Source organism: Protomyctophum bolini, assembly GCF_963924005.1.
Source record: "Protomyctophum bolini genome assembly, chromosome: 22".
NCBI classification, from domain to species: domain Eukaryota; kingdom Metazoa; phylum Chordata; class Actinopteri; order Myctophiformes; family Myctophidae; genus Protomyctophum; species Protomyctophum bolini.
Genome location: NC_137883.1, coordinates 6,567,017 through 6,589,174, shown reverse-complemented (window position 1 = coordinate 6,589,174; position 22,158 = coordinate 6,567,017). Strand labels below are relative to the sequence as shown.

The 22,158-nt window shown below is 44.0% G+C and overlaps 1 protein-coding gene across 2 annotated transcripts in view; it reads left to right on the top strand.

Annotated features, from left to right (window-relative positions):
• Nucleotides 1-1,802: 1,802 nt before the first annotated feature.
• The window catches only part of LOC308310284 (putative flavin-containing monoamine oxidase A), a 103,937-nt gene continuing 83,581 nt past the window's right edge, over nt 1,803-22,158 (top strand). For both annotated transcript variants that reach the window (XM_080756559.1, XM_080756560.1), the window contains exons 1-7: nt 1,803-1,938; nt 2,041-2,128; nt 7,961-8,141; nt 10,595-10,709; nt 11,794-11,951; nt 13,782-13,871; nt 16,402-16,486. In XM_080756559.1, the coding sequence (XP_080612685.1) occupies nt 1,809-1,938; nt 2,041-2,128; nt 7,961-8,141; nt 10,595-10,709; nt 11,794-11,951; nt 13,782-13,871; nt 16,402-16,486 (847 nt within the window). In that variant the 5' untranslated portion in view covers nt 1,803-1,808. The remainder of the gene's footprint in view (nt 1,939-2,040; nt 2,129-7,960; nt 8,142-10,594; nt 10,710-11,793; nt 11,952-13,781; nt 13,872-16,401; nt 16,487-22,158) is intronic.

Below are 22,158 nucleotides of genomic sequence, written 5' to 3'. Positions count from 1 at the left end.
GTAAGCCTGGTGTTATGAATATTATGGACATAGAGTAATGGAGATTCCTGATTGGAAAACGAGACTGCAAGGACTTTCCCCCCCCCCTGTGCTATCCTTTTAGACTAAATGTTCAACTGTACTCAGTGCTGTTTAATAAAGTATTCAATCAATCAGTTTGTCACACCCCTGTCTCAGGTGAGGGTATTATAGTGACACAATAAACATCAAAGATGGCAAGGCAACGCAGTGTTGTGTAAAGGGTTAACACTGAAGAGCCAATGAGAACGCTCGATAGACAGAACACCAGAGTGTATCATGTCACGTCATTACTATGCTGCAGGCTACTGAAGTAAACTGAACTACCTCACCCTCTGCCTCGTTATTATTAGACTAGGATAATAACATAACATGGTGTTGTAACATACTGCATGTATTTACCACCACACGATGGCACTGTAGCACAGACTACCTGTTACACACTGGTATAGTCCCGCGAGACTTCGGGACGGGAGTTCATGCTAGGATGAGATCCAAGATGGCGGAATAAACAAACCTATGCTGTACAGTACACACGTCTTGTGTTTATTGTTATTAAAGGTTTACAAACCAACCAAAGGGTAAACTAATACAGGTGTCAGAAGAAAGTAGGCGTTAAGAAAGTTAGGCAAGTTTGACTTTACTGATGCGAATGGCCTAAATGGGTAAACTGAACTACCTCACCCTCTGCCTCGTTATTATTAGACTATGATAATAACATAACACGCAGCTGGGCAGAGTTTTAACAATGTTTATTTTCCCCAAGTGAACAGTGAGTGCAGAATAAAGTGGCATTACAAAGGAGTCGAAAAATCTCCTCAGAGATTGACACCTTCTTCTTGACCAACCGCAGCAGACAGCTGCTATATATCCCCCATGCCCCCTCCCACCAGACAGGACCAATTGATAGGGGTTAACATGATCCACAACATGTCAAATCTGCTTGGGAATGGCACAAAACACATTTTCATACATTTCAATTCATTCATTTTCTTTCTCAAGTCTTTAGTTTTCCAAAGTCCTTTTTTAGAGTCCAGTGTCCCAAGCTTGGTGACAAATAATCCTCCCTATCCACAGACAGGAGTTGGTTTGGCCCAATTAGTGTTCAGCTGTGCTTCTCCCCATTTAAAGTCCCAGAACCCATAGCAAATGTTTGACGGCTGAGCAGAGATATGGTGAGAGCTGTTTGTGATCTGTTTGCTTAATAAAAACCTTAAAGCTTATAGTTTGTAGTTTTGTTTGTCCATACCCTACTTAACCAGTGCACGCTACTGATAGGCATGTAAATGAGCAAACACGGTGACAGGGTGGGGTCACACTGTCACACAGTTATTTGAAATCGGTCAAAGTTGAATGGGAGAGGTTAAATCATAGCTCGGAAAGCGTCCCATTGACACGCAACACAATTAGCTATTGAATGTTGAAACTGGTACAAATTATGTTACTGATACCTGTTGGACACGCAACTTGAAACCGGGACAATTCAGGCCAAACCGGTATTCTTGTCAGATATGTGCACTGACTGCAGTACGCGTCTCCCTGCCTGAGCATATCCAGCTCCCCATGTCCGATCTTTGGACTGAAGTGGTTTGTTTATATATACTGAAGTGTTGTGTTGTGTATGTAGGTGAGAGGCACCGGGAGCTAACTCTGCCTTCCAATTCCAAAGTGCATTATTATGAAAGCACGCTTTCATTGCACCTGACCTGACCCAACACAGCCCATATAAAGAGGAAGAAAACATTTTTTGTCTCGTTTTTTCACACTTCAATTGACAGATCGGTTCACCCATGACTGCGAATATGACGGCAGACGTCTGGGACGTCGTCATCGTGGGTGCTGGATTATCTGGACTGAGTGCTGCTCATTTGCTCCAGAAAAGAAATTCCAAGTTGAGGATTCTGATACTGGAAGGAAAAGGTTGGTCATGATGATTTCCTCCCTTTCCATCCGTTTTGATCTGCTGCAGGACACAAATAAATGTATTTGAATTCCTCCCTGTGTTACTTTGTTGTCGTCCAGATCGAGTGGGGGGACGCACGGTGACCATGGACCTACCGGCAGCCAGTGGAGTTGATCGCTGGGACTTAGGAGGGCAGTGGGTTGGCAGGTAATGCTGATTGGGTCGTTTGAGCCAACCTCTACAACATATCACATGCAACAAGCTAGTGCCCCCCTATGACACTGTTTGTAATCATTGTTTCTAAATATTCTCAGCATTCGTTCATGACGAAATCATGACGAAATATAAGACTAATCTAAGAGATTCCATCAATTAAAGAACGATTTTGGTAGTAGTGAAAATGGCCGATCTAAAAGCTCTCAATGCATCTCATTGTGAGCTTGTCAGCTATTGTCATTATTGTTTGCGGTATATAAAATAGACCTGAAGTGTTTAACATATTATTATTATTATGTATTGTTATACATGTGAAAGGTCAGAAATAAACTAAACAAAAAAACAACAGATTATGATCCCCCAATGCACAGGACTATTGCTGTTAGTGGACCAACAGTTGGTCTGGTGCACTCTCTCACTAACGGGCTAAAAGGAAATGCCTTTTATATTGTGAGTATCTAGTATTGATTATTCTAATCGGAACATGGCTTACACACTTTTTTGTTTTTAGTTGACAAAGAGTATAATTAGTGGTGAATTTTGTACATGGATGGTACCAATTTGTTCTCTGGCTTATATTATTGGAAAGCTGTTGGTAAGAATGGAAACGGAGCTAAAATGTACTTTTGGCTAATTAAAAAATGGCCTTGTGTATGGAAATAATGTCTACAAAGTGGCTATGGAGAGATGATTATAGCCTAACAAGCTGCCATTTCGGAGCACTCAACCTGAAAGTATGAAATGGAGAATCAATGACGGCTAATGACTTGGCTTTATAGGAAATTCTCCGTTCCGCTCGGCGGAGACCTTGAAAGAAAGCATGTGCTGCTAATGTCAGAACGGCCAGAGAAATGGCTCCTCTGTTGGATTAGCAGTTGGCTGTGAGCTTCATCCAGACCGGAATCATTACAAATCCACTTACTGACACAGTGTCTCACAGACACAGACTGAGGATGATTATATGGATCGGTATCGATCGCTTGGTGCATCCAAATGGTTTATGCGTAATTTATACTTTGTCCGTGCGATGCGGCCACGTGCCGAAAATAGCTGATCTACGACATGCAACGCGCCGCGAGCTCGCAGAGGGGCTATTTTCAGAGCGTACGTGTTCACTGGTTCGAAAAGACGTACGACGCCAGGTTTCCATGTGACCAGAACCTTTCTGGTGTATGGCAGCACGCTGTACATGTACAGGGCACATGCAAACATATGGCATTATGTATAATATTCATATATTTATTGCAAATAGACAAAGCAGGAGGGTGGGGGGGGGGGGTGTCTTATTTGTCATACATCATTCCCCCCGTGTGCACAACCCCAAAACAAAAATAGGAATTGTGAAGTTGGTACGGTATGCTACTTTAGGCGAACATTCAGCCAAGATAGCAGATCAACAAAGGGATGCCTATTGAGCTTGTAGATCAGCTATTTTGGGCAATAGGCATGGTGTGGAGGGGGAAAAAAGAAGGGGTCCCAGTACAGACCCCTGGAGGACAACACTGTATGGTGTTTAAGTGGTTACATATGTCATGTAGCCCCTCGACAGCAATGCACTTTTGCTTCAGTGAAGGGGGAGAAAAAAACACTATCTTGAGTAGATAAAGGAGTAAGCAAGCCAACGAAATCTAGCACTGATAATGGAGATAAGGGTGAATTTTTTATCATGCATAAATATAGATTTTATGACCTCGTGTTAACCACTGAGAGTTAAATGTTTGTATTATACAGGATGAGCAGGCTAGATTAAATGGCTGATTAAACACCCTAAAGAAAACGGATTAATAGAAACTTGTCTCACCATCTATCTGCAGCTCATTCCTGGCCAGCTTGTTTGTCATCTTTAGCCGACGTTGGCTAAAAACAGGTTGGCTTAGTGGCTATTGATGGATAATTTTGAATTATTAAGACATTAATTGTTTGTGGATGTCGCAATCATATGCCCTCGGACTTAATCAGGTGCCTTTGTATCTTCATGTCACGCTGCCCCACTGGTTTTATAGTCATCACTTCTCCCCTAGCCAGCGTGTAGATGGAATTGTTTTTCTCCCATTTGTTTTTCTCCCACCTTGTAGCAAGGCAGTCTTCATGTCTCCCCCTAAACATTTTTCACGTCTTAAACGTTTTCCAAATCTTTTTTAAAATGCTATATTAACGTGTCCATTTGGTGACACAGAGAGAGACATTGTGTAATTGGCTGTATGTGGCTTCATCCTTTGTGCTCTCCGAACTAAAGTGAACCGGCTGAAACATTATATGCTCCTCACTGGACAATCCTTTCTTTCGTGGACTCATCTATTCTTTTGGTATTTAAAGGTATTTTCTAAAAGTATTTTACTTTATCCATTATTATGAATTTGGTCTTCCGATCCTCCTTTTTTTTTTAATCTATTAGCTGTCACCACTAGCATACAGTAGACTATTAGATTTTTAATAACATAGGTAGTGGGACAGCCTAGGACAGGGTATGGGTAATATAATATGGCATCCATTTAGTGGGATAGGAAAGCAAAGAGTTGCGAGCAAGAGAACGGGCCCAAGCTGGGAAAGATTCTTAATTACTACTGCTGCTGCTGTACATGTTTTATTTAAATTGGATTCAGAACTGGTCAGGTTTTTGGCTTAACCGTAAGCTGAAAAAGTACAGGCCGACACACACACACACACACACACACACACACACACACACACACACAGCTGTTCATTGGAGCGGTTAGGTTAGGCGCCGCTCTAAAATGCAAGGCACCATAATGTTTTTTGTCCTGCTGTTTATGCAGAAAAATAATGGGACACAGCTGACATTCCTCCTTGAGAGTTGTTGTAGCCTATTGAGGGTTGACAATGCATAAACCAAATTGGTACAACTCATACTGTTGATAATGTGACACAGGCTGATCAAGATGTGTACACATGGTTTTCTTGTGGTGTACCATCTTCATCCGATCATCTCACCTAATTTGTTCTGTTTGAAAGTGATGTTATGTGGAATTGTAGCAATTATCTCGGCTGAAGATTTCCAGCATTTTGCGTCTGGAAGTGAAAGTGACTGTCTGTAAATTGCTGCACTTTACATGCAATTCTCCCAAGGTTATAGCCGTCCCATTATATGTCCCTTTTAGTTTGAAGCTCTGCTGTGGCCTGGGGCTGGGAGTTTCTGGGTTTCCATAAAAAATTAACCCAGCAGTTCCCAACTATATCTTTCTGTGGCTCCAGATGATCCCTGTGCTTTAGACCCGCTGTTGACCTGTCTGTCTAGCATCAAATGTTGGATGAGTGAGAACTTTCTCAAGCTAAATGAGGATAAGACAGAAGTTCTCATAATCGGTTCTAGTGAGCAGAAAGAATCAATAATAAGCAGACTTGGTAACCTGACTGTAGAAAGTAACAGTACAGTAAAGAACCTGGGGGTTATTATTGATTCTGAATTTAATTTTAATTCACACATTAATCATGTTACCAAGATTGCCTTTTTTCACCTTAGAAATATTGCACGAATCCGAGCCTATTTGTCCTTGGACAATGCAAAAACGCTAATCCACGCCTTTGTTTTTTCTCGGCTTGACTACTGCAATGCACTATTTTCAGGACTGCCTAAGAAAACAACTGACAGATTACAACTTGTCCAAAATGCAGCAGCCAGAGTTTTAACTAGAACTAAGATGAGAGAACATATTACTCCAGTTTTGGCATCACTGCACTGGCTTCCGGTTGTTTTTAGGATTGATTTTAAAATTATTTTACTTGTCTATAAAGCTCTCAATGGTCTCGCACCTTCCTACCTACATGACTGCCTGCCTAAATATGGCCCAAACCGCCCCCCTAAGGTCTTCCTCTGCTGGCCTGCTCGCTTTGCCAAAAAAAATGGCAACTAAAAAATACGGGGAAGCAGCTTTTTGCTTCTACGGGCCGTCGGCATGGAACAAGCTCCCACTGTACCTTCGTCAGGCAGCCTCTGTAGACATTTTTAAAGCTCGGCTTAAGACCCACTTCTACAACATTGCTTTTAATTGATCTTTTATTTTTTATTTTTGTTATTCATGTCCTCACTGTATTGCATTACTGCTTGTTCTTAATGTTGTTGCCTTGCTTTTCTTTTATTCTCCATTTTTCTGTAAAGCACTTTGAGCTGCATTTCATGTCATGAAAGGTGCTATACAAATAAAGTTTTATTATTATTACTTACAACTATTCAAGAAGAAGGTGGAGGTCACCTGTTCAGCCCTGCATGTTCCATCCTCCAGGCCGCCCACCTGAAGTAAACTGCTCTGACCCTGTCTAGTAGGGGTGTGACTCGATACATGGAGGATATTGGTTCATTATGGCCATCCGATCCGATTCAATGATTTGAAATCGATACAGTAACTATTTAAATGACATGATTTTAAACTACTTTAAACCCCTCTTTCGTTTTTCTTCCAAAAAAATGCTAAATGGCACAAAAAAACCTATTCGATACCGATTATTTGCATTGCAAAACGATACGATACAAAGTCAATGTTGCCGTTTTCATTTCGACATACTTCGATTCTTGAAATGAAAGATTTTTCGATGCAGTATCGTTAGACCCCTACTGTCTATCTAGTCTCTAGGCTGTCTGCCTGGGGTACAGGTTCCCAGCAGTGTTGTTTTTGGCATTTTAGTTTTAGTCGTAGTCTCTTGAAAAGTTTTCAGTTAGTTTTAGTCACATTTTGGTCACCTGGAATGTCTTGGTGTTAGTCTAGTTTTAGTCGACTAAATGTCATAAGATTTTAATCGACTAAATCTACAGTTGATTTAGTCGACTAAAATGTATTTTGGCGGGCCTTGATGCCGTCGTACTGGCTGATTTTACGCGGCGCGCTGTGAGCTTGTAGATCGGCTATTCTTAGCATGCAACAACGTGTAAAATGACTTATACTGGATCTCTTGTCCACTAGTCCCTTCCCAACATTTTAGTCTAGCTTTTATTTGTTGACGAAATTGTCAGTATATTTAGTCTCAGTTTTAGTCATCATAGGTTAGTTTTCATTTAGTTTCCATTTAGTTTTCGTCAGTGGAAAAAGGTAGTCGACGGACATTTTTCGTCTTAGTTTTAGTCGACGAAAACAACACTGGTTCCCAGACTCCTTCTGCTCTGGTCCATTGCCTCAGTCCCCCTCCTCCAGACCCACTCCCCCACCCAGTCTGGAAGCCAGTCAGCCACTCCCACATTCCATTCTATCTCTCAGTCCCAGGTACACACCTGTCCCCACTCCCTCATCAGCCCAGCAGTGCCATGCTGGACTCATTGCGCACACACACACACACACACACACACACACACACACACACACACTAGTCAGTTCATAGTTTGTTCGTCATGATGTCCTGCCTTTGGTGGTTCGGTGTACTATACTTCCTTATTTTGTCATTTGATTACCTGCCTCCTTGCCTGCATCTTAAGTGTAAGATTTGCATAATTTCTTCATTAGATACTTGGAAATCCGCTCCGTTTTGCTGTGACTATCTGCATTTGGATTCAACTCACGTTCATTCTGTCAAGCAGCTACATTTGAAATGTGTGTTTTATATAACAGCAATTAACCCATTCTGAACAGGAACCCATTTTGGTGTTAGCATCATGTCATGCTTTAGCTATTGAAAAATAGCAGATCTACAAGCTCATAGCGCGCCACTACGAGCTTGTAGGTCTGCTATTTTTGAAAAATCGAAGAACGACTGACATTTTTAGAATCTGATCTCAGGTCAGAATGGGTTAATCAGACCACTGTGTGTCCAGTGGAAACCTCGTATGAATCTGATCTCGGGTCAGAATGGGTTAAGATGGTTCCGTTTTTTTTTCAGCACACAGACCCACATCATGGAGCTCATACAGGAGCTGGGCGCGGAGGTCTACCCACAGTACAACGCGGGCCAGAAGGTGCACCACATGGGCGGGTTTCATGCCAAGGTCCGCACCTACAGCGACAGCATCCCCGCCCTGTCGCTGCTGGTGCTCGTCGACCTCACTCAGTTGCTGTGGAAGGTGAGATGTGAATCTATATATATATATAGTGATGCAGTGCATACTATACACATTGGCATAGAAATGTCAATACTTACTGCACATTGCATATTATCACACACGCTGTCAAACCATTACTTTTCAGAGAAAAAAAAAAGATGCCTGTGTGTTTGTGTATGTGTGGAAAAAATCACACCTGTGTGAACTGAGTGGTGCAACTCCCCCCCCCTCTCCCCCCTCCTCATAAACACACATACATAGGTGAACTAACACATAGGTACACATGGACTTTGCTGTTCCTTGGAGTGGTTGCACCACTCAATTTATTTTATTTTATATATATATTTTTTCCCCCGCTCCTTTCATACAAGCTCACAGCGCATAAAGGTTGAATCATGGAGATACAAGGTTTCGGCACGAAAGCAACAATGTTCCTGTAGGCTAATTATGCTAGTAACTAGTAACCGAGCGGCTGGTGAGGCCACCTGGTAATTAGAAGGGTCGTCCCCCCCCCCCCCGCCCCCGCCTGCCTGACGTGTGGAAATGTCCCCCTCCCACCTGACTCCTCCCCGGTCGCTGCATTGATGGCACTTACCCAATGCTGCTGATAGTTAGCCTGTAGCACTTGCCCTAGCCTCGACGACCGTACATGGCCATATGCAAAGGCTCATCTTATGTCATTTAGATAGCTATTTTATGTAGACACAGTACTCTATACTGTATACCTATTCTATCTATTCTATTGCTATAGACGGATGTTGGGTTCTTAGCTTGCTTACTTATGATTCTTAATGGCTATTTTTTTTATGTATTTTACCGTGTGTTGTTCTTGATTACTGTAAATCGCTCTGGATTAAGAGCATCTGCTAAATGCCTAAATTGTAATTGTATGGTTAGGATGATTTTAAATGAGGGTTAGAGAGGACAAATTTCATTTGAAAATGTACGGTGACGAATGCACCCAAACAACGAATGGGGTCTACATTTTAATTTTTTACAAACACATAGACATGTTACATCCTGCACAAAAATACTTGTTTCCCCTGGTTTTGCGTCGGCTCCCTCCTAGAAGGATGCTTTATGGTCACGAATCACAGGATGGACTAAACATGATACTGACGTCAAAATAAAACGAAACACGCGTAATTTAAACTTAGTTTGCACGCCAAAAAAATAGCAACACTGGGCAGCACGGCTATAAATCAGGCTTTAATGGATGCATTGCCTGTGTGGATATTTCTTCAGAGGCCAATTCACACATACCGGACACATCTTTGTAATCTTTGCTGCGGAGTCCCGACAACCTCTCTCCATGCAACAAATCGATATGCCTCCAACGGACGTGCTAATGATGCGCTACGTTAGCGATGCTTGTGTGAATTTGGGCTCCCAAGTGATGCCGCGAGAGCACATTCATCACACTAAACAGCAAAGTATACCAGCAATCTAGGGAGGGGATCTCCAGAATGTGTATATCCCATTCTGAACGGGAACCCATTTTGGTGTTAGCATCATGTTATGCTTTAGCTATTGAAAAATAGCAGATCTACAAGCTCATAGCGCGCCACCGAGTGGCGCGCTACGAGCTTGTAGGTCTGCTATTTTTGAAAAATCGAAGAACGACTGACATTTTTAGAATTTGATCTCAGGTCAGAATGGGTTCATCAGACCAGTGTGTGTCCAGTGGAAACCTCGTAGAAATCTGATCTCAGGTCAGAATGGGATATATACACAGCACGACATGGACAAGGAGAGTAGAACATTTAGTATTGCTATCTTCCCTTGTGATCAGTAGCCTAAAATTCCGTATCAGTGGGATGATTTATCTTTTTTTTCCCTTCCCTACAGCCTTGTTAACCCATTCTGACCTGAGATCAGATTCATACGAGGTTTCCACGGGACACACACTGGTCTGATGAACCCATTCTGACCTGAGATCAGATTCTAAAAATGTCAGTCGTTCTTCGAATTTTTCAAAAATAGCAGACCTACAAGCTCGTATCGCGCCACTCGGTGGCGCGATATGAGCTTGTAGATCTGCTATTTTTCAATAGGTAAAGCATAACATGATGCTAACACCAAAATGGGTGCCCGGTCAGAATGGGTTATAACAAAGACAATCTCATGCCTGGAGATTATGTGATTGTTGCTCACGCTCCTAACTCTGGCACGTACATTTTCTCCTGGACTAATTATTCCTTATTTTACTCTGTACCGGTACAGTGTTTTACTATAGCCTTGCATATAATACAGTCCAAGGTGTTTCTTTCTTTTTGTGTTTTTCAGTAATGTACCTAATCCTATAGTGTCTGGTGCTCCTTTTCCTGCTGACTCTTTCTATCTTTATCATCATCGTTAGGGTTTTTGTTTTGCTACACCCGGCTGTATCTCCCTTTGTATCTGTCCTATGTTTCTCTTCACTGGTGTGTGTGTGTGTGTGTGTGTGTGTGTGTGTGTGTGTGTGTGTGTGTCAGATTGACAGGCTGTGTGCCACAGTGTGCGTCGAGGACCCTTCCAGGACCCCCAATGCTGTGCAGTTGGATAGTATGACAGTGCACTCTTACATGGACCAGCATGCCTGGACTCAAGGTCAGAGCTGTACAAGAACACAACAACAGGGATGTCTTGGGCGGGATCGAACCCCTCTTGGGGTTCTATAACCCTTCTGGACGGGAACCCCCTCTTGGGGTTCTGTACAGCAGGGGTTCTCAGCGCTTTTGGGCCCGGGGACCCCCGTAGATGCTTTGGCAGTGTCTCGGGACCCCCCCAATAACAATAACCTTAATAATAGAGACAATACACCATAAATAAATACTGAAACCAGATAATCATTAGGGAAGGTGTATATGTGTACTATTATGTAAACTCTTCATTTCCATTTTCCAGCCATTCAGTTGCAATAAAATAAAATAATAATAATTTGGGGACCCCCCCAAAATAATTTGGCGACCCCCAGAGGGACCCACGGGTTGAGAACCCCTGCTGTACAGTATTCTTTTCTTTTTTTTAATGAAAATGAAAAAAAAAAAACGTTGTTGCTGCTATATAAATATTTGACGTTTTTCAGAAAGCTCAGGTCAGGATTTAGAGGGCTTTTTAGAATCGGCCTCAGTCCCAAAATGGGCTAAAAGCCGTGCACTTTTCTCCTTAAAGCTCCATTATGTGACTCTTATCCATAAACAAGGGAGGGACATTTCCATATTTAATCAAAAGATCAAAAAATTCTCCTCCTGGCTTCCCTGTTTGGTTTCACTATACTACTACTCTTGTCGTTGCAGTATAATCAGCACTAGAGCCAAAAATCCCAATACCCCAAATCTTTACTCAACACAATTGGTGACCTGCCAAAATATGTTACCCATCTTGTGGACTTCACACAACTCACAGGGATGTCATTAAATATGGGGGCCTGAATACCGCTATAGGTTGAACTCTATATAGCTAATGAACAAAACTGCAACGATTTACGTCTACGGACATTGACATTATGTGATTGTCGACGTCTACGCGCGATTGTCACGTATTTCAGCAGGTCACCACTTTCACCGTAACGCCACCATGCTGGAGTGAGTGAGCGAGCGAGTGTGAGGAAGCGAGTGGCCCCGAGATTTTGGGGGTATTGGAAATTGGCTTAAGGGTTTTCACTGTGTGTGTGCCGTGTGGCTGAATCCAGAGCTGAAGGAGATGATGGCGCTGATCTGCAGAGCCGTGTTTGGCATGGAGCCGTCCCAGATGTCCTTCTTGTATTTCCTCATGTACGCCGCGGCGGCCGGAGGTCTCATGGCTCTCCTGGAGAGCACCCCGGGCGGTGCTCAGGAGTTCAAGGTCAAGGTAAGGACCCCTCCTCCCCCCACCCCCTCTCCTCCTCTGGGGGAAAACCATTTTGATCATTTTCTTATATCTTATGCTGTATAGTGTTTTTCCTGTCATGGTTGTTTTATGTTGTGCCTTTCCCCACGCTCCTCCCTCTCTCTCTCTCTCTCTCTCTCTCTCTCTCTCTCTCTCTCTCTCTCTACCCCCCCCTCTCTCTCTCTCTCTCTCTTTCTGTCTCTCTCTCTCTCTGTATCACACACACGCAACCCTCTACCTTTGAATCGGGACCTTTCACCTATTCTGACTGGACTATTCTATTCTGCACACATGCCCTCTAAAAGATCATTTATAAAAAGAACCAAAAACTGAATGTAAATCTATTCTTGGCAGAAGAGTTTCGTTTCTTCACCCCCCCCCCCCCCTCTTCAAATAAGCCCTGGAAGTACATTCACCATTATGTTGACTGCATGACTTATGCTCGCATAAACCACTTCAGAATATTAGACGTTTAAAAAACATGGTACTGTAGCTCTTTTTCTAATTCCATGCTAGAAAAGCCATTTCAGTCAAAGCCTAATTTGCATATCAGACATGCTCCGAATATGAAATCGGTCTCGCATAAATTACGAGTATTTAGCATTTTTGCATGTACACAAACAAACACATCCATTTAATTTCCCCGGCTTCTTGTTTGCTTCGTTATATCTTGCATCATTTCTATCATATTTCCTATAGGGAACACTTGTTTACCGTGCAACTTGCAACTCAATTACTCTACAAACATATAGGTGCCAGCCAGCACTATACAATAACAACCACAGTCTGCACACAAGCAGTAGGGCTGGGACATATTAATGGACAGAATAAAATATCACGAGACTTTTGACCTGGTATACCTCTATCGATGATCAGGTAGACCAAACAGCAAAGGGCGCACGCCAGTGTTGGTGAGGTGCTGGCCTAAGGCAGTGAATAAGTAAAAATTAGACAAAAGCTGCACACTCGTAGCCACGATGCTGTGTACCTCAATCGATGACACCGTATTGTGACAATATAATATTGTGACGTATACAAGCCGATTGTGAGCTTGTAGATCGGCTATTTTACACCATTTGTTTTTTGTATACAAGTATAAAAATAAGGCATAAGTGATTTAAAAACGACACTTTTTTTTCTCTCCATATCGCAATATTCTGATCCCATACAGATATCTTGTCTCGTGTCATGAGTTCGATTCAATATCAATATCATATTTTTCCTGTAACTTCTATAACGAACACGTATCGTCCTCATAATGTTTTTGTTTCCGAGCCGGCAGATTTTGTCCCAATTTGTAAGAAGGAATGGAGGCGAGGGGAAGGGGAATGGATAGTGCTAAACGTAAAAACATGAGCCGCTGCCACGGGGGGGGGTTTTGGCAACACTTCCATCCAACGTGCGCGTGTGCTTTCTGATTCCCCATAATGACTCGATGATTACATTACACGGCATGTCAAGCTCATGCATTATCCCATTCTGGGCGCCGGGAACCCCCTTTTGGTGTTTTAAACATCATGTTATAATTTAGCTATTGAAACATAGCAGATCTACAAGCTCATGGCGCGCTACGAGCTCGTAGGTCTGCCATTTTTGAAAAATCGTTAAAATGTTGCCTCAAATCTTTCAGAAAATTGCCATGATTTAGAAAACTCTTTTTTTTTTTAAATTTATTTCGACGTCAGGCCTGAATGGGTTAAGTAGTCCCCGGCAGGGGGAAGTAAAGGAGGGAAGGCGTCCTTTCCTTGCCTTCCTTTGGTGTACTCACTCAGCCCTCCTTTTTTGGACTGCAATATCTGTCTCTCTCCACAGGGAGGCACCCAGCAGCTTTCAGAGTGCCTGGCGGAGCGTGTTGGTCGGGAGAACGTCCGGCTGGGCTCGGCTGTGATGGCCATATGGCAGGTGCGGCAACATGTAGCATAACGGCTCATTCAGGGGGATTGATGAGGCGCGACACAGAGATAACGGCTTCCTCAGTGTGGGGGAAAACGGCCCCCGCCGTCCCCACTGAGCCTCATTGCCTGTCTGTTCCGCCTGACCGTTCTCCTTCCTCTATAGTCTAGCCCGTTCTGACCTGAGATCAGATTCTAAAAAAATTGTCTTCTATACGTCCTGACAGTTTTCTGAAAAAGCTATGTTTCCATGTCAGTCGTTCTTTCGATTTTTCAAAAAATAGCAGACCTACAAGCTCGTAGCGCGCCACTCGGTGGCGCGCTATGAGCTTGTAGATCTGCTATTTTTCAATAGCTATAAAGCATGACATGATGCCAACGCCAAAAGGGGTTCCCGGCCCAGAATGGGCTAGATAGCTCGGAGGACCAAAGTGTCACATGCTTAACGCTAAGCTAGAGCTTTGTCCAAATGTTCCTGAACCGCGTCGCCACAATTGTGCAGCGCTGCTCTGTTCTTCTTTTATCAATTGACGGACGGACGGATGGAATGATTATGGACGCAACAGTTAATCAAATTAATTTATTTAATTGATTATCAAAAAAATCACACCCGTGTGAACTGAGTGGTGCAACTCCCCTCCCCCCTCCTCTCTCTCTCTCTCTCTCTCTCTCTCTCTCTCTCTTTCTGGCACAACACCGCCCCCTACTGGTACTCATAGTCATATACTGGTGCTCATTAACGTCACATAGATAGGTGAACCAACACATAGGTGAACACGGACATTGCTGTTCCTGTTAATGATTTTAATGGAACAGTGAGATTCTAGGGTGACCAAGGCACACCGAAAAAAGTTAGAAAACCTCTGTCCCGGGATGCCACTGCAGGGTTTGCAATATTTTGTCGCCATTATAAAAATGAAAGGAACATAAAAGTAATGACACCCTGGTAATTAAACTAATAACACGCTCGCTCCCATAAGGTCTCAAGGCCTGGACATACTCTAATCATAAACAGAGCTTCAACGACCAACCATTCAGAATATAGAAATAACATATTCACTCATGTTGAATTAATATGTTATGAATATAATTACTACTTTTCCCCCATCGTAATTGGCTCTTTGGGACACTTTTAGAGGCTGATTTTTGTACTCTCCATTTTGGGGCGGGAACACCTTTTGGTGTTAGCATCATGCTATGCTTTAGCTATTGAAAAATAGCAGATCTACAAGCTCATAGCGGTTGTAGGTCTGCTATTTTTGAAAAATCCAAGAACGGCTGACATGGAAACATGGCTTTTTCAGAAAACTGTCGGGACGTAGAAGACATTTTTTAGAATCTGATCTCAGGTCAGAATGGGTTAACTCACGATCCTTGCCTCTCGGAAGAACAGAAACGACAACGAACAACAAAGAACAAAACAAAGTTTGTGGGAGGCATGTCGGGCAGGGAGGGCAAACTCCCAGTATATCACCTCTGTGTCAGGTGAAAACATGCAGACGTGTGAATTCACGTGTAACGGTTTTTTTTCTCCTACGCTGTCCCACATGACCTGTACGGGTCTGCAGAGGGAATACACACGTTTGTGATAACTACATTGGCAGAAAAAGACCCAAAAATAAATAAATAACTAAGCGAGAACTTACAGTTCTAGATGCCAACCGAGATGCATGTAGACCGCCGAGACCCAGGCGAAGCCCATTGATCTTTTCAAAGGCGGTTGGCATCTCTACCAATGGAGTGTGCAATTCCTTTTCTTTTCTTACTAATGAAACGCGTGAAAAGCAATTGACGGGGTGTTTCTTTTTTTTGTGTGTTCATGTAATATTAGTAGGCTATAGAGCCCCCTTTCATGACGACGCCAGGCCCAGGAAATGAATCCCAATGCATATATTTATTTAAAGCGTCGTACGAAGCCAACTCGAGTCGTGACAGATCATGACAACAGACACAATATTTTGGACCAAACAAATAATTACAAAGATGAAAAACAGCAAAAAAAAGTGTTGTAACCTGCCGTTTTTCTTCCTACTTTCTAATTCTTTCTTTGGCCCAAAATATTGTGTTTATTGTCGTGATTTGTCACGACAAGAGTTGGCTTTGTCCGCGGCGTAAACGACTTTAAATAAAGGCTCTAGCTCTACTGTCTATCCTATACCAGGTCTGTAATAAGTAATATTGGTCTTTCCTTGCTTCATTAATTACTAGAATGGCCAAATTGTTTAAAAAAAACATATTTTTGTATCAAATTGATACGAAATATTTCATAATCCAGTAAAAATGAATACATATAAATATTAAAATGATAGACCTATAGAAAGCGTGAGGTCAGCTGTCATACTGTATTTAATTTAACAAACAAATTCATGTGTAAAGTGTTTAAAAACCTCATATATAAATATCATACCAAACCGTGTACTGTATATGCAAGCAAAGTTCTCAACAAATCTGTAACTGCCTCTGTGCCTTAGTCATCGCATTTCGTTTTCTGTGTGCGTGTGTGTGTGTGTGTGCGTGTGTGTGTCTGTGTGTGTACACAGGATGGCGACTGGGCCAACGTGAAGACTGCCAAACACTCCTTCCTGTGTAAAGCCGTGATCGTCACCTGCCCCCCTCACTTGGCAGGTCAGTGTGCGTCTCACACACCCTCTGTCAACGCACTAATGAAATAGTCAGCGATGCAGAAAGCAACTCATAAAGCAGCACTCTCTCGGCTCAGTCAAACCATGCAAAAGGGATGCATCCATCCATGCAGATATAGAACTATACCACCCCCACTAGTAGTGGCTTAGTGCAGTGGTAGAGCAGCAATTATGAACACTTAAACCACATGGAAAAGCAAATTATCTCGAGCCTATGTTTTATTTTATTTGATCACTTGCTGTTAAGGAGTGTCCGCCCCTAAGAGTGGGAGGTCAGGGGTTTGCCGACTGGGGCTTGGCACTCAGCGCCAAGCGTTGGATTGGGGGGTAAGTCCCTGCGACATACTGTCCAGGGGGTGTACTTGTACATCAAACTGTCTGACATAGGAGATAGGCGCTCTATATATTGGACCTATAAAGGGATGTGCACACATATATCAAAGGGGGCTTCAGCCCCTGCCCTTTTACCCGTCTGTAAAACAACTGCCCTCTCCAGACCACGGTTGCAGCGTTTACTATGGTGAAAGAAATGCAAAATGCCCTCCTCTCCTTTCCATGCCATATACCGGAAGGCAGCATTCAGGAGAATAGTTTTTTCCCCCCAAAGTCTCCATGAACTTGAACGCAGTTTTTTGCGCCGAACGAATTCCTTTGGAAATCCATGTCGTTGCACCGCATCTCCAGTAGATAAAGAGTGCAGGGTTGCGCCCGGAAAATAGCTGATCTACAAGCTCTCAACGCGTCGCATTGTGAGCTTGTAGATCTGCTATTTTGGGCCAAAAGGGCCCTCTTATGGGATTTCAGCCCCTGCCTCTCTAACACACTCTGCACGTGCCTGAACCTATATACTCTACTACTATGCAAAGATAGTTGATCTGCAAGCTCACAACACGTAGCATGCTGCTGTGCTGTGAACTTACATTAACGACTTTCACTTTTTAAATTGTTCTAAAATAGCTAAAGATTGCCCATATGCAAGTCTGTCTTTGGGTTTTACAAATATTGACTGGACATACAAAGGTTGCCACCCGACAGCGAGCGACTGCTGCATATAGTACAGTATTTGTACATGCATTCATGCGACAGAAAAGTAAATAAAGTAAATAATAATAAATAAGCGTATAGATAAAGAATGAAAGATAATAACCCCTGCAATCCTGTGGAACTCCTCGATCCCGGCGACCTTTAAAGAAATGTAACAAAATCTGAACTCCCCCATACATCAACAAAGCTCGGTGTTTTGCCCTTGCCGTTGCACGAATCGGTTCTTCCACGTCTCTAGACGTTGGAAAATGTTTTTAATTCAATGTACCTCAAGTAAGTCTTAAGTTGGCCAATAGGTTTTCATGCATGTACAGTACAGTAAGGGGAGTTTCATTTAATCAATGGTTTTTTATTACAAATGACTACCTCAGGAAGGAAGGAAGGAAGGAAGGAGAAGGAGAAGGAGAGAAATGGGTGAGATAGAATCATGTGAAATTGTGGGTGTTGCAATCCCCGCATCCCCTGTGGGCCGGGTGCAAAAGTCGCGACACCCCAGACCTTGCGTGCGTCATAATGGCCGAGGCGGTGGCCTCTACTCATCATGGCTGTGCTGGGGGGGGGGCTAGAGATCTCCGGGAGGGGTTAGAGCTGGAGCTCAGAGAAGGAGCTGAAACGTCATCTGCAGGTGAAGGACAGTCCGTATTGGAGGACAGTCAATATTGGAACTGGGACTGGGAGTTTGCACTCTTTAGTGTGAGCCGCAGAGCGGCTCTTACGCTTGGACTTAGCACAACGGGGGGGGGGTCCCGATACATGGCTGGATAAAGATGGACATTTAGGCCTGGGCGTGCCAGAGAGGGGGCTGCAGGGAAAAGGTGCTGAAGCTGAACGAGACGTTCAGGCTTAGGCACATAGCATGAGGCTGGTTATGTGGGCTGTCTGTACTAACCTGGCAACGGATCTGTCATTTAACCCATTCTGACCTGAGATCAGATTCATACGAGGTTTCCACTGGACACAACACTGGTCTGATTAACCCATTCTGACCTGAGATCAGATTCTAAAAATGTCAGTCGTTCAAAAATAGCAGACCTACAAGCTCGTAGCGCGCCACTCGGTGGCGCGCTATGAGCTTGTAGATCTGCTATTTTTCAATAGCTAAAGCATAACATGATGCTAACACCAAAAGGGGTTCCCGGTCAGAATGGGTTAAAGCCTCATACTCAGAGGCATGGACCATAGCCAAGACCCCTTAATGAGACAGGTTTGAGAACGGCGTTGAATTATGCAGCATGGATTGCTCCGGCTCTGATGCCAGTGGCACCCGCCAGCCTTAAATCAGAGGAGGAGGAGGAGGGGAGGGGAGGGGACGGGGGGCTGGGCTGGGGTTGACAGGGACTCTTAACCCATTTAGACCGAGGCCGATTCTAAATAAATGTCTTCTAAATCCTGACAAAAGCCTATACGTTTCTAGGTCAGTGGTGCTCAATATTTCATGTCAAGGACCCCAACATTTATAATTGGCCGCCGACCGCCATCTGGAAATATGTTGTTCCAGAAGCAAATATTTGAGTTAAAAACGTTTAAAAACGCTCTGAAAGAATATACATTCAAAGATTTGAGTTAAAAACGTTTAAAAACGCTCTGAAAGAATATATATTCAAAGATTTTACGCAAATTTTCACAGGTTTTTCAAAAATCCACAGACCGACAAGCTCGTAGCTGCCGCGCTATGAGCGTGTAGATCAGCTATCTTTCAACAACTACAGCATAACATAATGACTTACAAACACCAAAAGGGGTACCCTGCCCTGAATGGGTTAAAAGCCAAAGGCAGGCCAGTGATTTAGATGTCACCTCTCCCAAAGGGAGTCGGGAATAAATAAAAGAGGGGTTTGCCCGCTTAAAGTCATCTGTGTGACACGTTTCACTTTAACGTTCCGGAACTGGGCGGGGGGGGAAACCTGGGTAGATTAGACAGCACGGGATCTGAGAAGTGAAGCTTATAGCGCAGCCGGAACAGCCAGAATGACAGCGATTATGACTCACACAAAGACTCCCAAGCTTCTTTCCTGTGCACAGTGGAAGTGTTGAGCATTGTTCTCACTCTCATGCCTTTCTCCGCCCACGCTTGGCTCGTCACCTACAATGTTTGTGTTCCACTGCCCCTGATGAGTAGTGAGCTCATTCACACTCACAAAACAATACATATGTTGGAGTCAAAAAGCACTATTGGACACAGACATAAGCCGTCTGGATGGACACACACACACACACATTTAACATCTTTATTTCACGGGTACAGAAAGCATGGCCTTCTCCATATATGGCGACTGCTAATTATTGCAGACGCCGAACAGAATCTTGCCGATGCCTTAATAGCTCTCGGCTTATTGGGCATGCCTGCAATCTGCAGGCCCCTCACCACTGATTTATGGACATCACCGAGGCTTCCAAATTATGAACACAAGTAGTTTACATCTGTCGCCAAGCTGTGTAATAGCATCCTTAAGACGCTGGTACTGTACTTGAGCACCTTGGTAAGGAATGCCTCTTCCAGACTGAGGTCAAATGTACGGCATGCCACTTCCAGAATATGGTCACTTCTCTACTGTCCTCAACAACAACAGTATCTGGTGTATTAGCTGTGACATCTGAAAAGGCACACGCACACACACATACATGGATATAAAGCCACATACATGAAATACACACGGCTCACACACCAATGTTCATTTTGATGATGACACCACAGTGACGAGACGGCCTACGGGTACGGGGGAGAGAGGGAAATGAGAGCCCTGGCACATCGTTGTGGCTTCCAGGATAATAACCGCAGTTTAACAACCCGCTAAACTGAAGCATATGATCATTAACTAGTGGAGAGAGCGTGGAGTATAGCTTCGAGTTCCTTTGGGGGGGGGGGGGGGGGGGGAAATGCCCTTTCATGGGAATAAGTGGCGACTAATTGGTTCACGCGGCGCAGCCATGTGCGACCAGATGCCGAGGCTGCCCGCCTGTCGCCTTTAGCCCATTCTGGGCGGGGGAACCCCCTTTTTGGTGTTGGCATTATTTGCTTCAGCTATTGAAAAATAGCAGATCTACAAGCTCCGAGTGGCGCGCTACGAGCTTGTAGGTCTGATATTTTTGAGAAATCGAAGAACGACTGACACCGAAACATAGCATTTTCTGAAAACCGTCGGGACGCAGAAGACATTTTCATAAGCTGATCTCAGGTCAGAATGGGTTAGGACCGCGGGAGCAACAAATTAGGATTATATGAACGTCGCTGTGCACTATAGGACACGCTCGTCAGACTTGGCGACACGAAGTACAACTTTACTTCAGGGGGTTGCGTATGATTGAGAGTATCCTGACGGGGCTGTGTCACTGCATGGTGCAGACGATGCTTAAAGAATATGACAGCGAGGCTGTGCAAAGAGAGGGTTATTAGAGAACAGCCCGGTGTACCACAGCAGAACTGAGCCCTGCCAGAGCCCTGCCAGGACCCGGTGCCACCCGGGGGAGTGTATATAGGGTGAAGGCTCAGACCATCATCAGGGACCCCCCTGTCCGTCACCCGTCCATCCGTCGTCACCCCCCCCAGCACTGACTGCTCACTCTGTCACCATCTGGCAAGTGGTAAGAGAGCACTGGCTCTCAGTCCACCCTGCAGTCTCAGGAAAGTTGCTATCTCTATAAAAACAAACGGTGACTAATGCACCCGATTCGACTGTTATCAATAGACAAGACCAGGCCGTGATCACTTATATAGGATCAGTATACGGTTGTTTTCGACGAGTATGGGCATGCTCGGGCGACTGAAAAAGGTCTGCGAACATGCGTTGATATTAGGACCGCGCTGCGACATGCTTGCGGTTAAGTTCAGGGGAGGGTATGAGGAGGCTTCGGTTGATTTTCGGTCGGAACGGCTGGACTATGCGCCTACAGCTACACATACAGTACACACGCTAACACGCAGGCACGCACGCAGGCAGGCACAGTTACTGCACTGTGTGGTTGGCATCCAATTATGGATGGCTGATAGATATCGATAGCCGATGGATGCATAGGTGGATACAATAGATAAATAGATCGACGGATAGATGGTGTTCCCTTTACTTTATTCCTAACAGTTTTATTTCCGACTTATATTTGTGTAAAAACGTTGTCTCCTTGTCACAATGCACCATTAAACTTTCAGATGCTTTTTTTTCTCCCAGTGTGGAGGAAGAATGATTAGGATTTGTATTGTGATCTCTCGCCCTTGAAATTATATAATCCTTGGTTTGAACAATAATAGCAATTCAAATAAGTCGTCCTCAAAACCGCGCCTCCAGTCGCTGTCATATGAGAGCGGGAGGTGCGCTCACGATCACGGCAGCAGAGCCCCGCTTGTCCGCGGCTGCACGCGCACCTGCAGCCCATCGAGTATAACTTATGCTTCGTCCCGCGACGGTGTCGCGCGCGCAGACCTCTACGCTCGCGACGGTGGCATCCGCGATGCGATGTGGTCTTGTATATCAGCTGTTCTCTGTTGCGCAACACTGTTGCGCTTTGAAGTACAAATGTCTCCTATATAGGGTGCATCTCACTATAGCCAACACACAGGAGAGGCTGAATGGACTGAAACCAGCGCTATCCCCAATACAACAGGTTTTGGAGATCTGC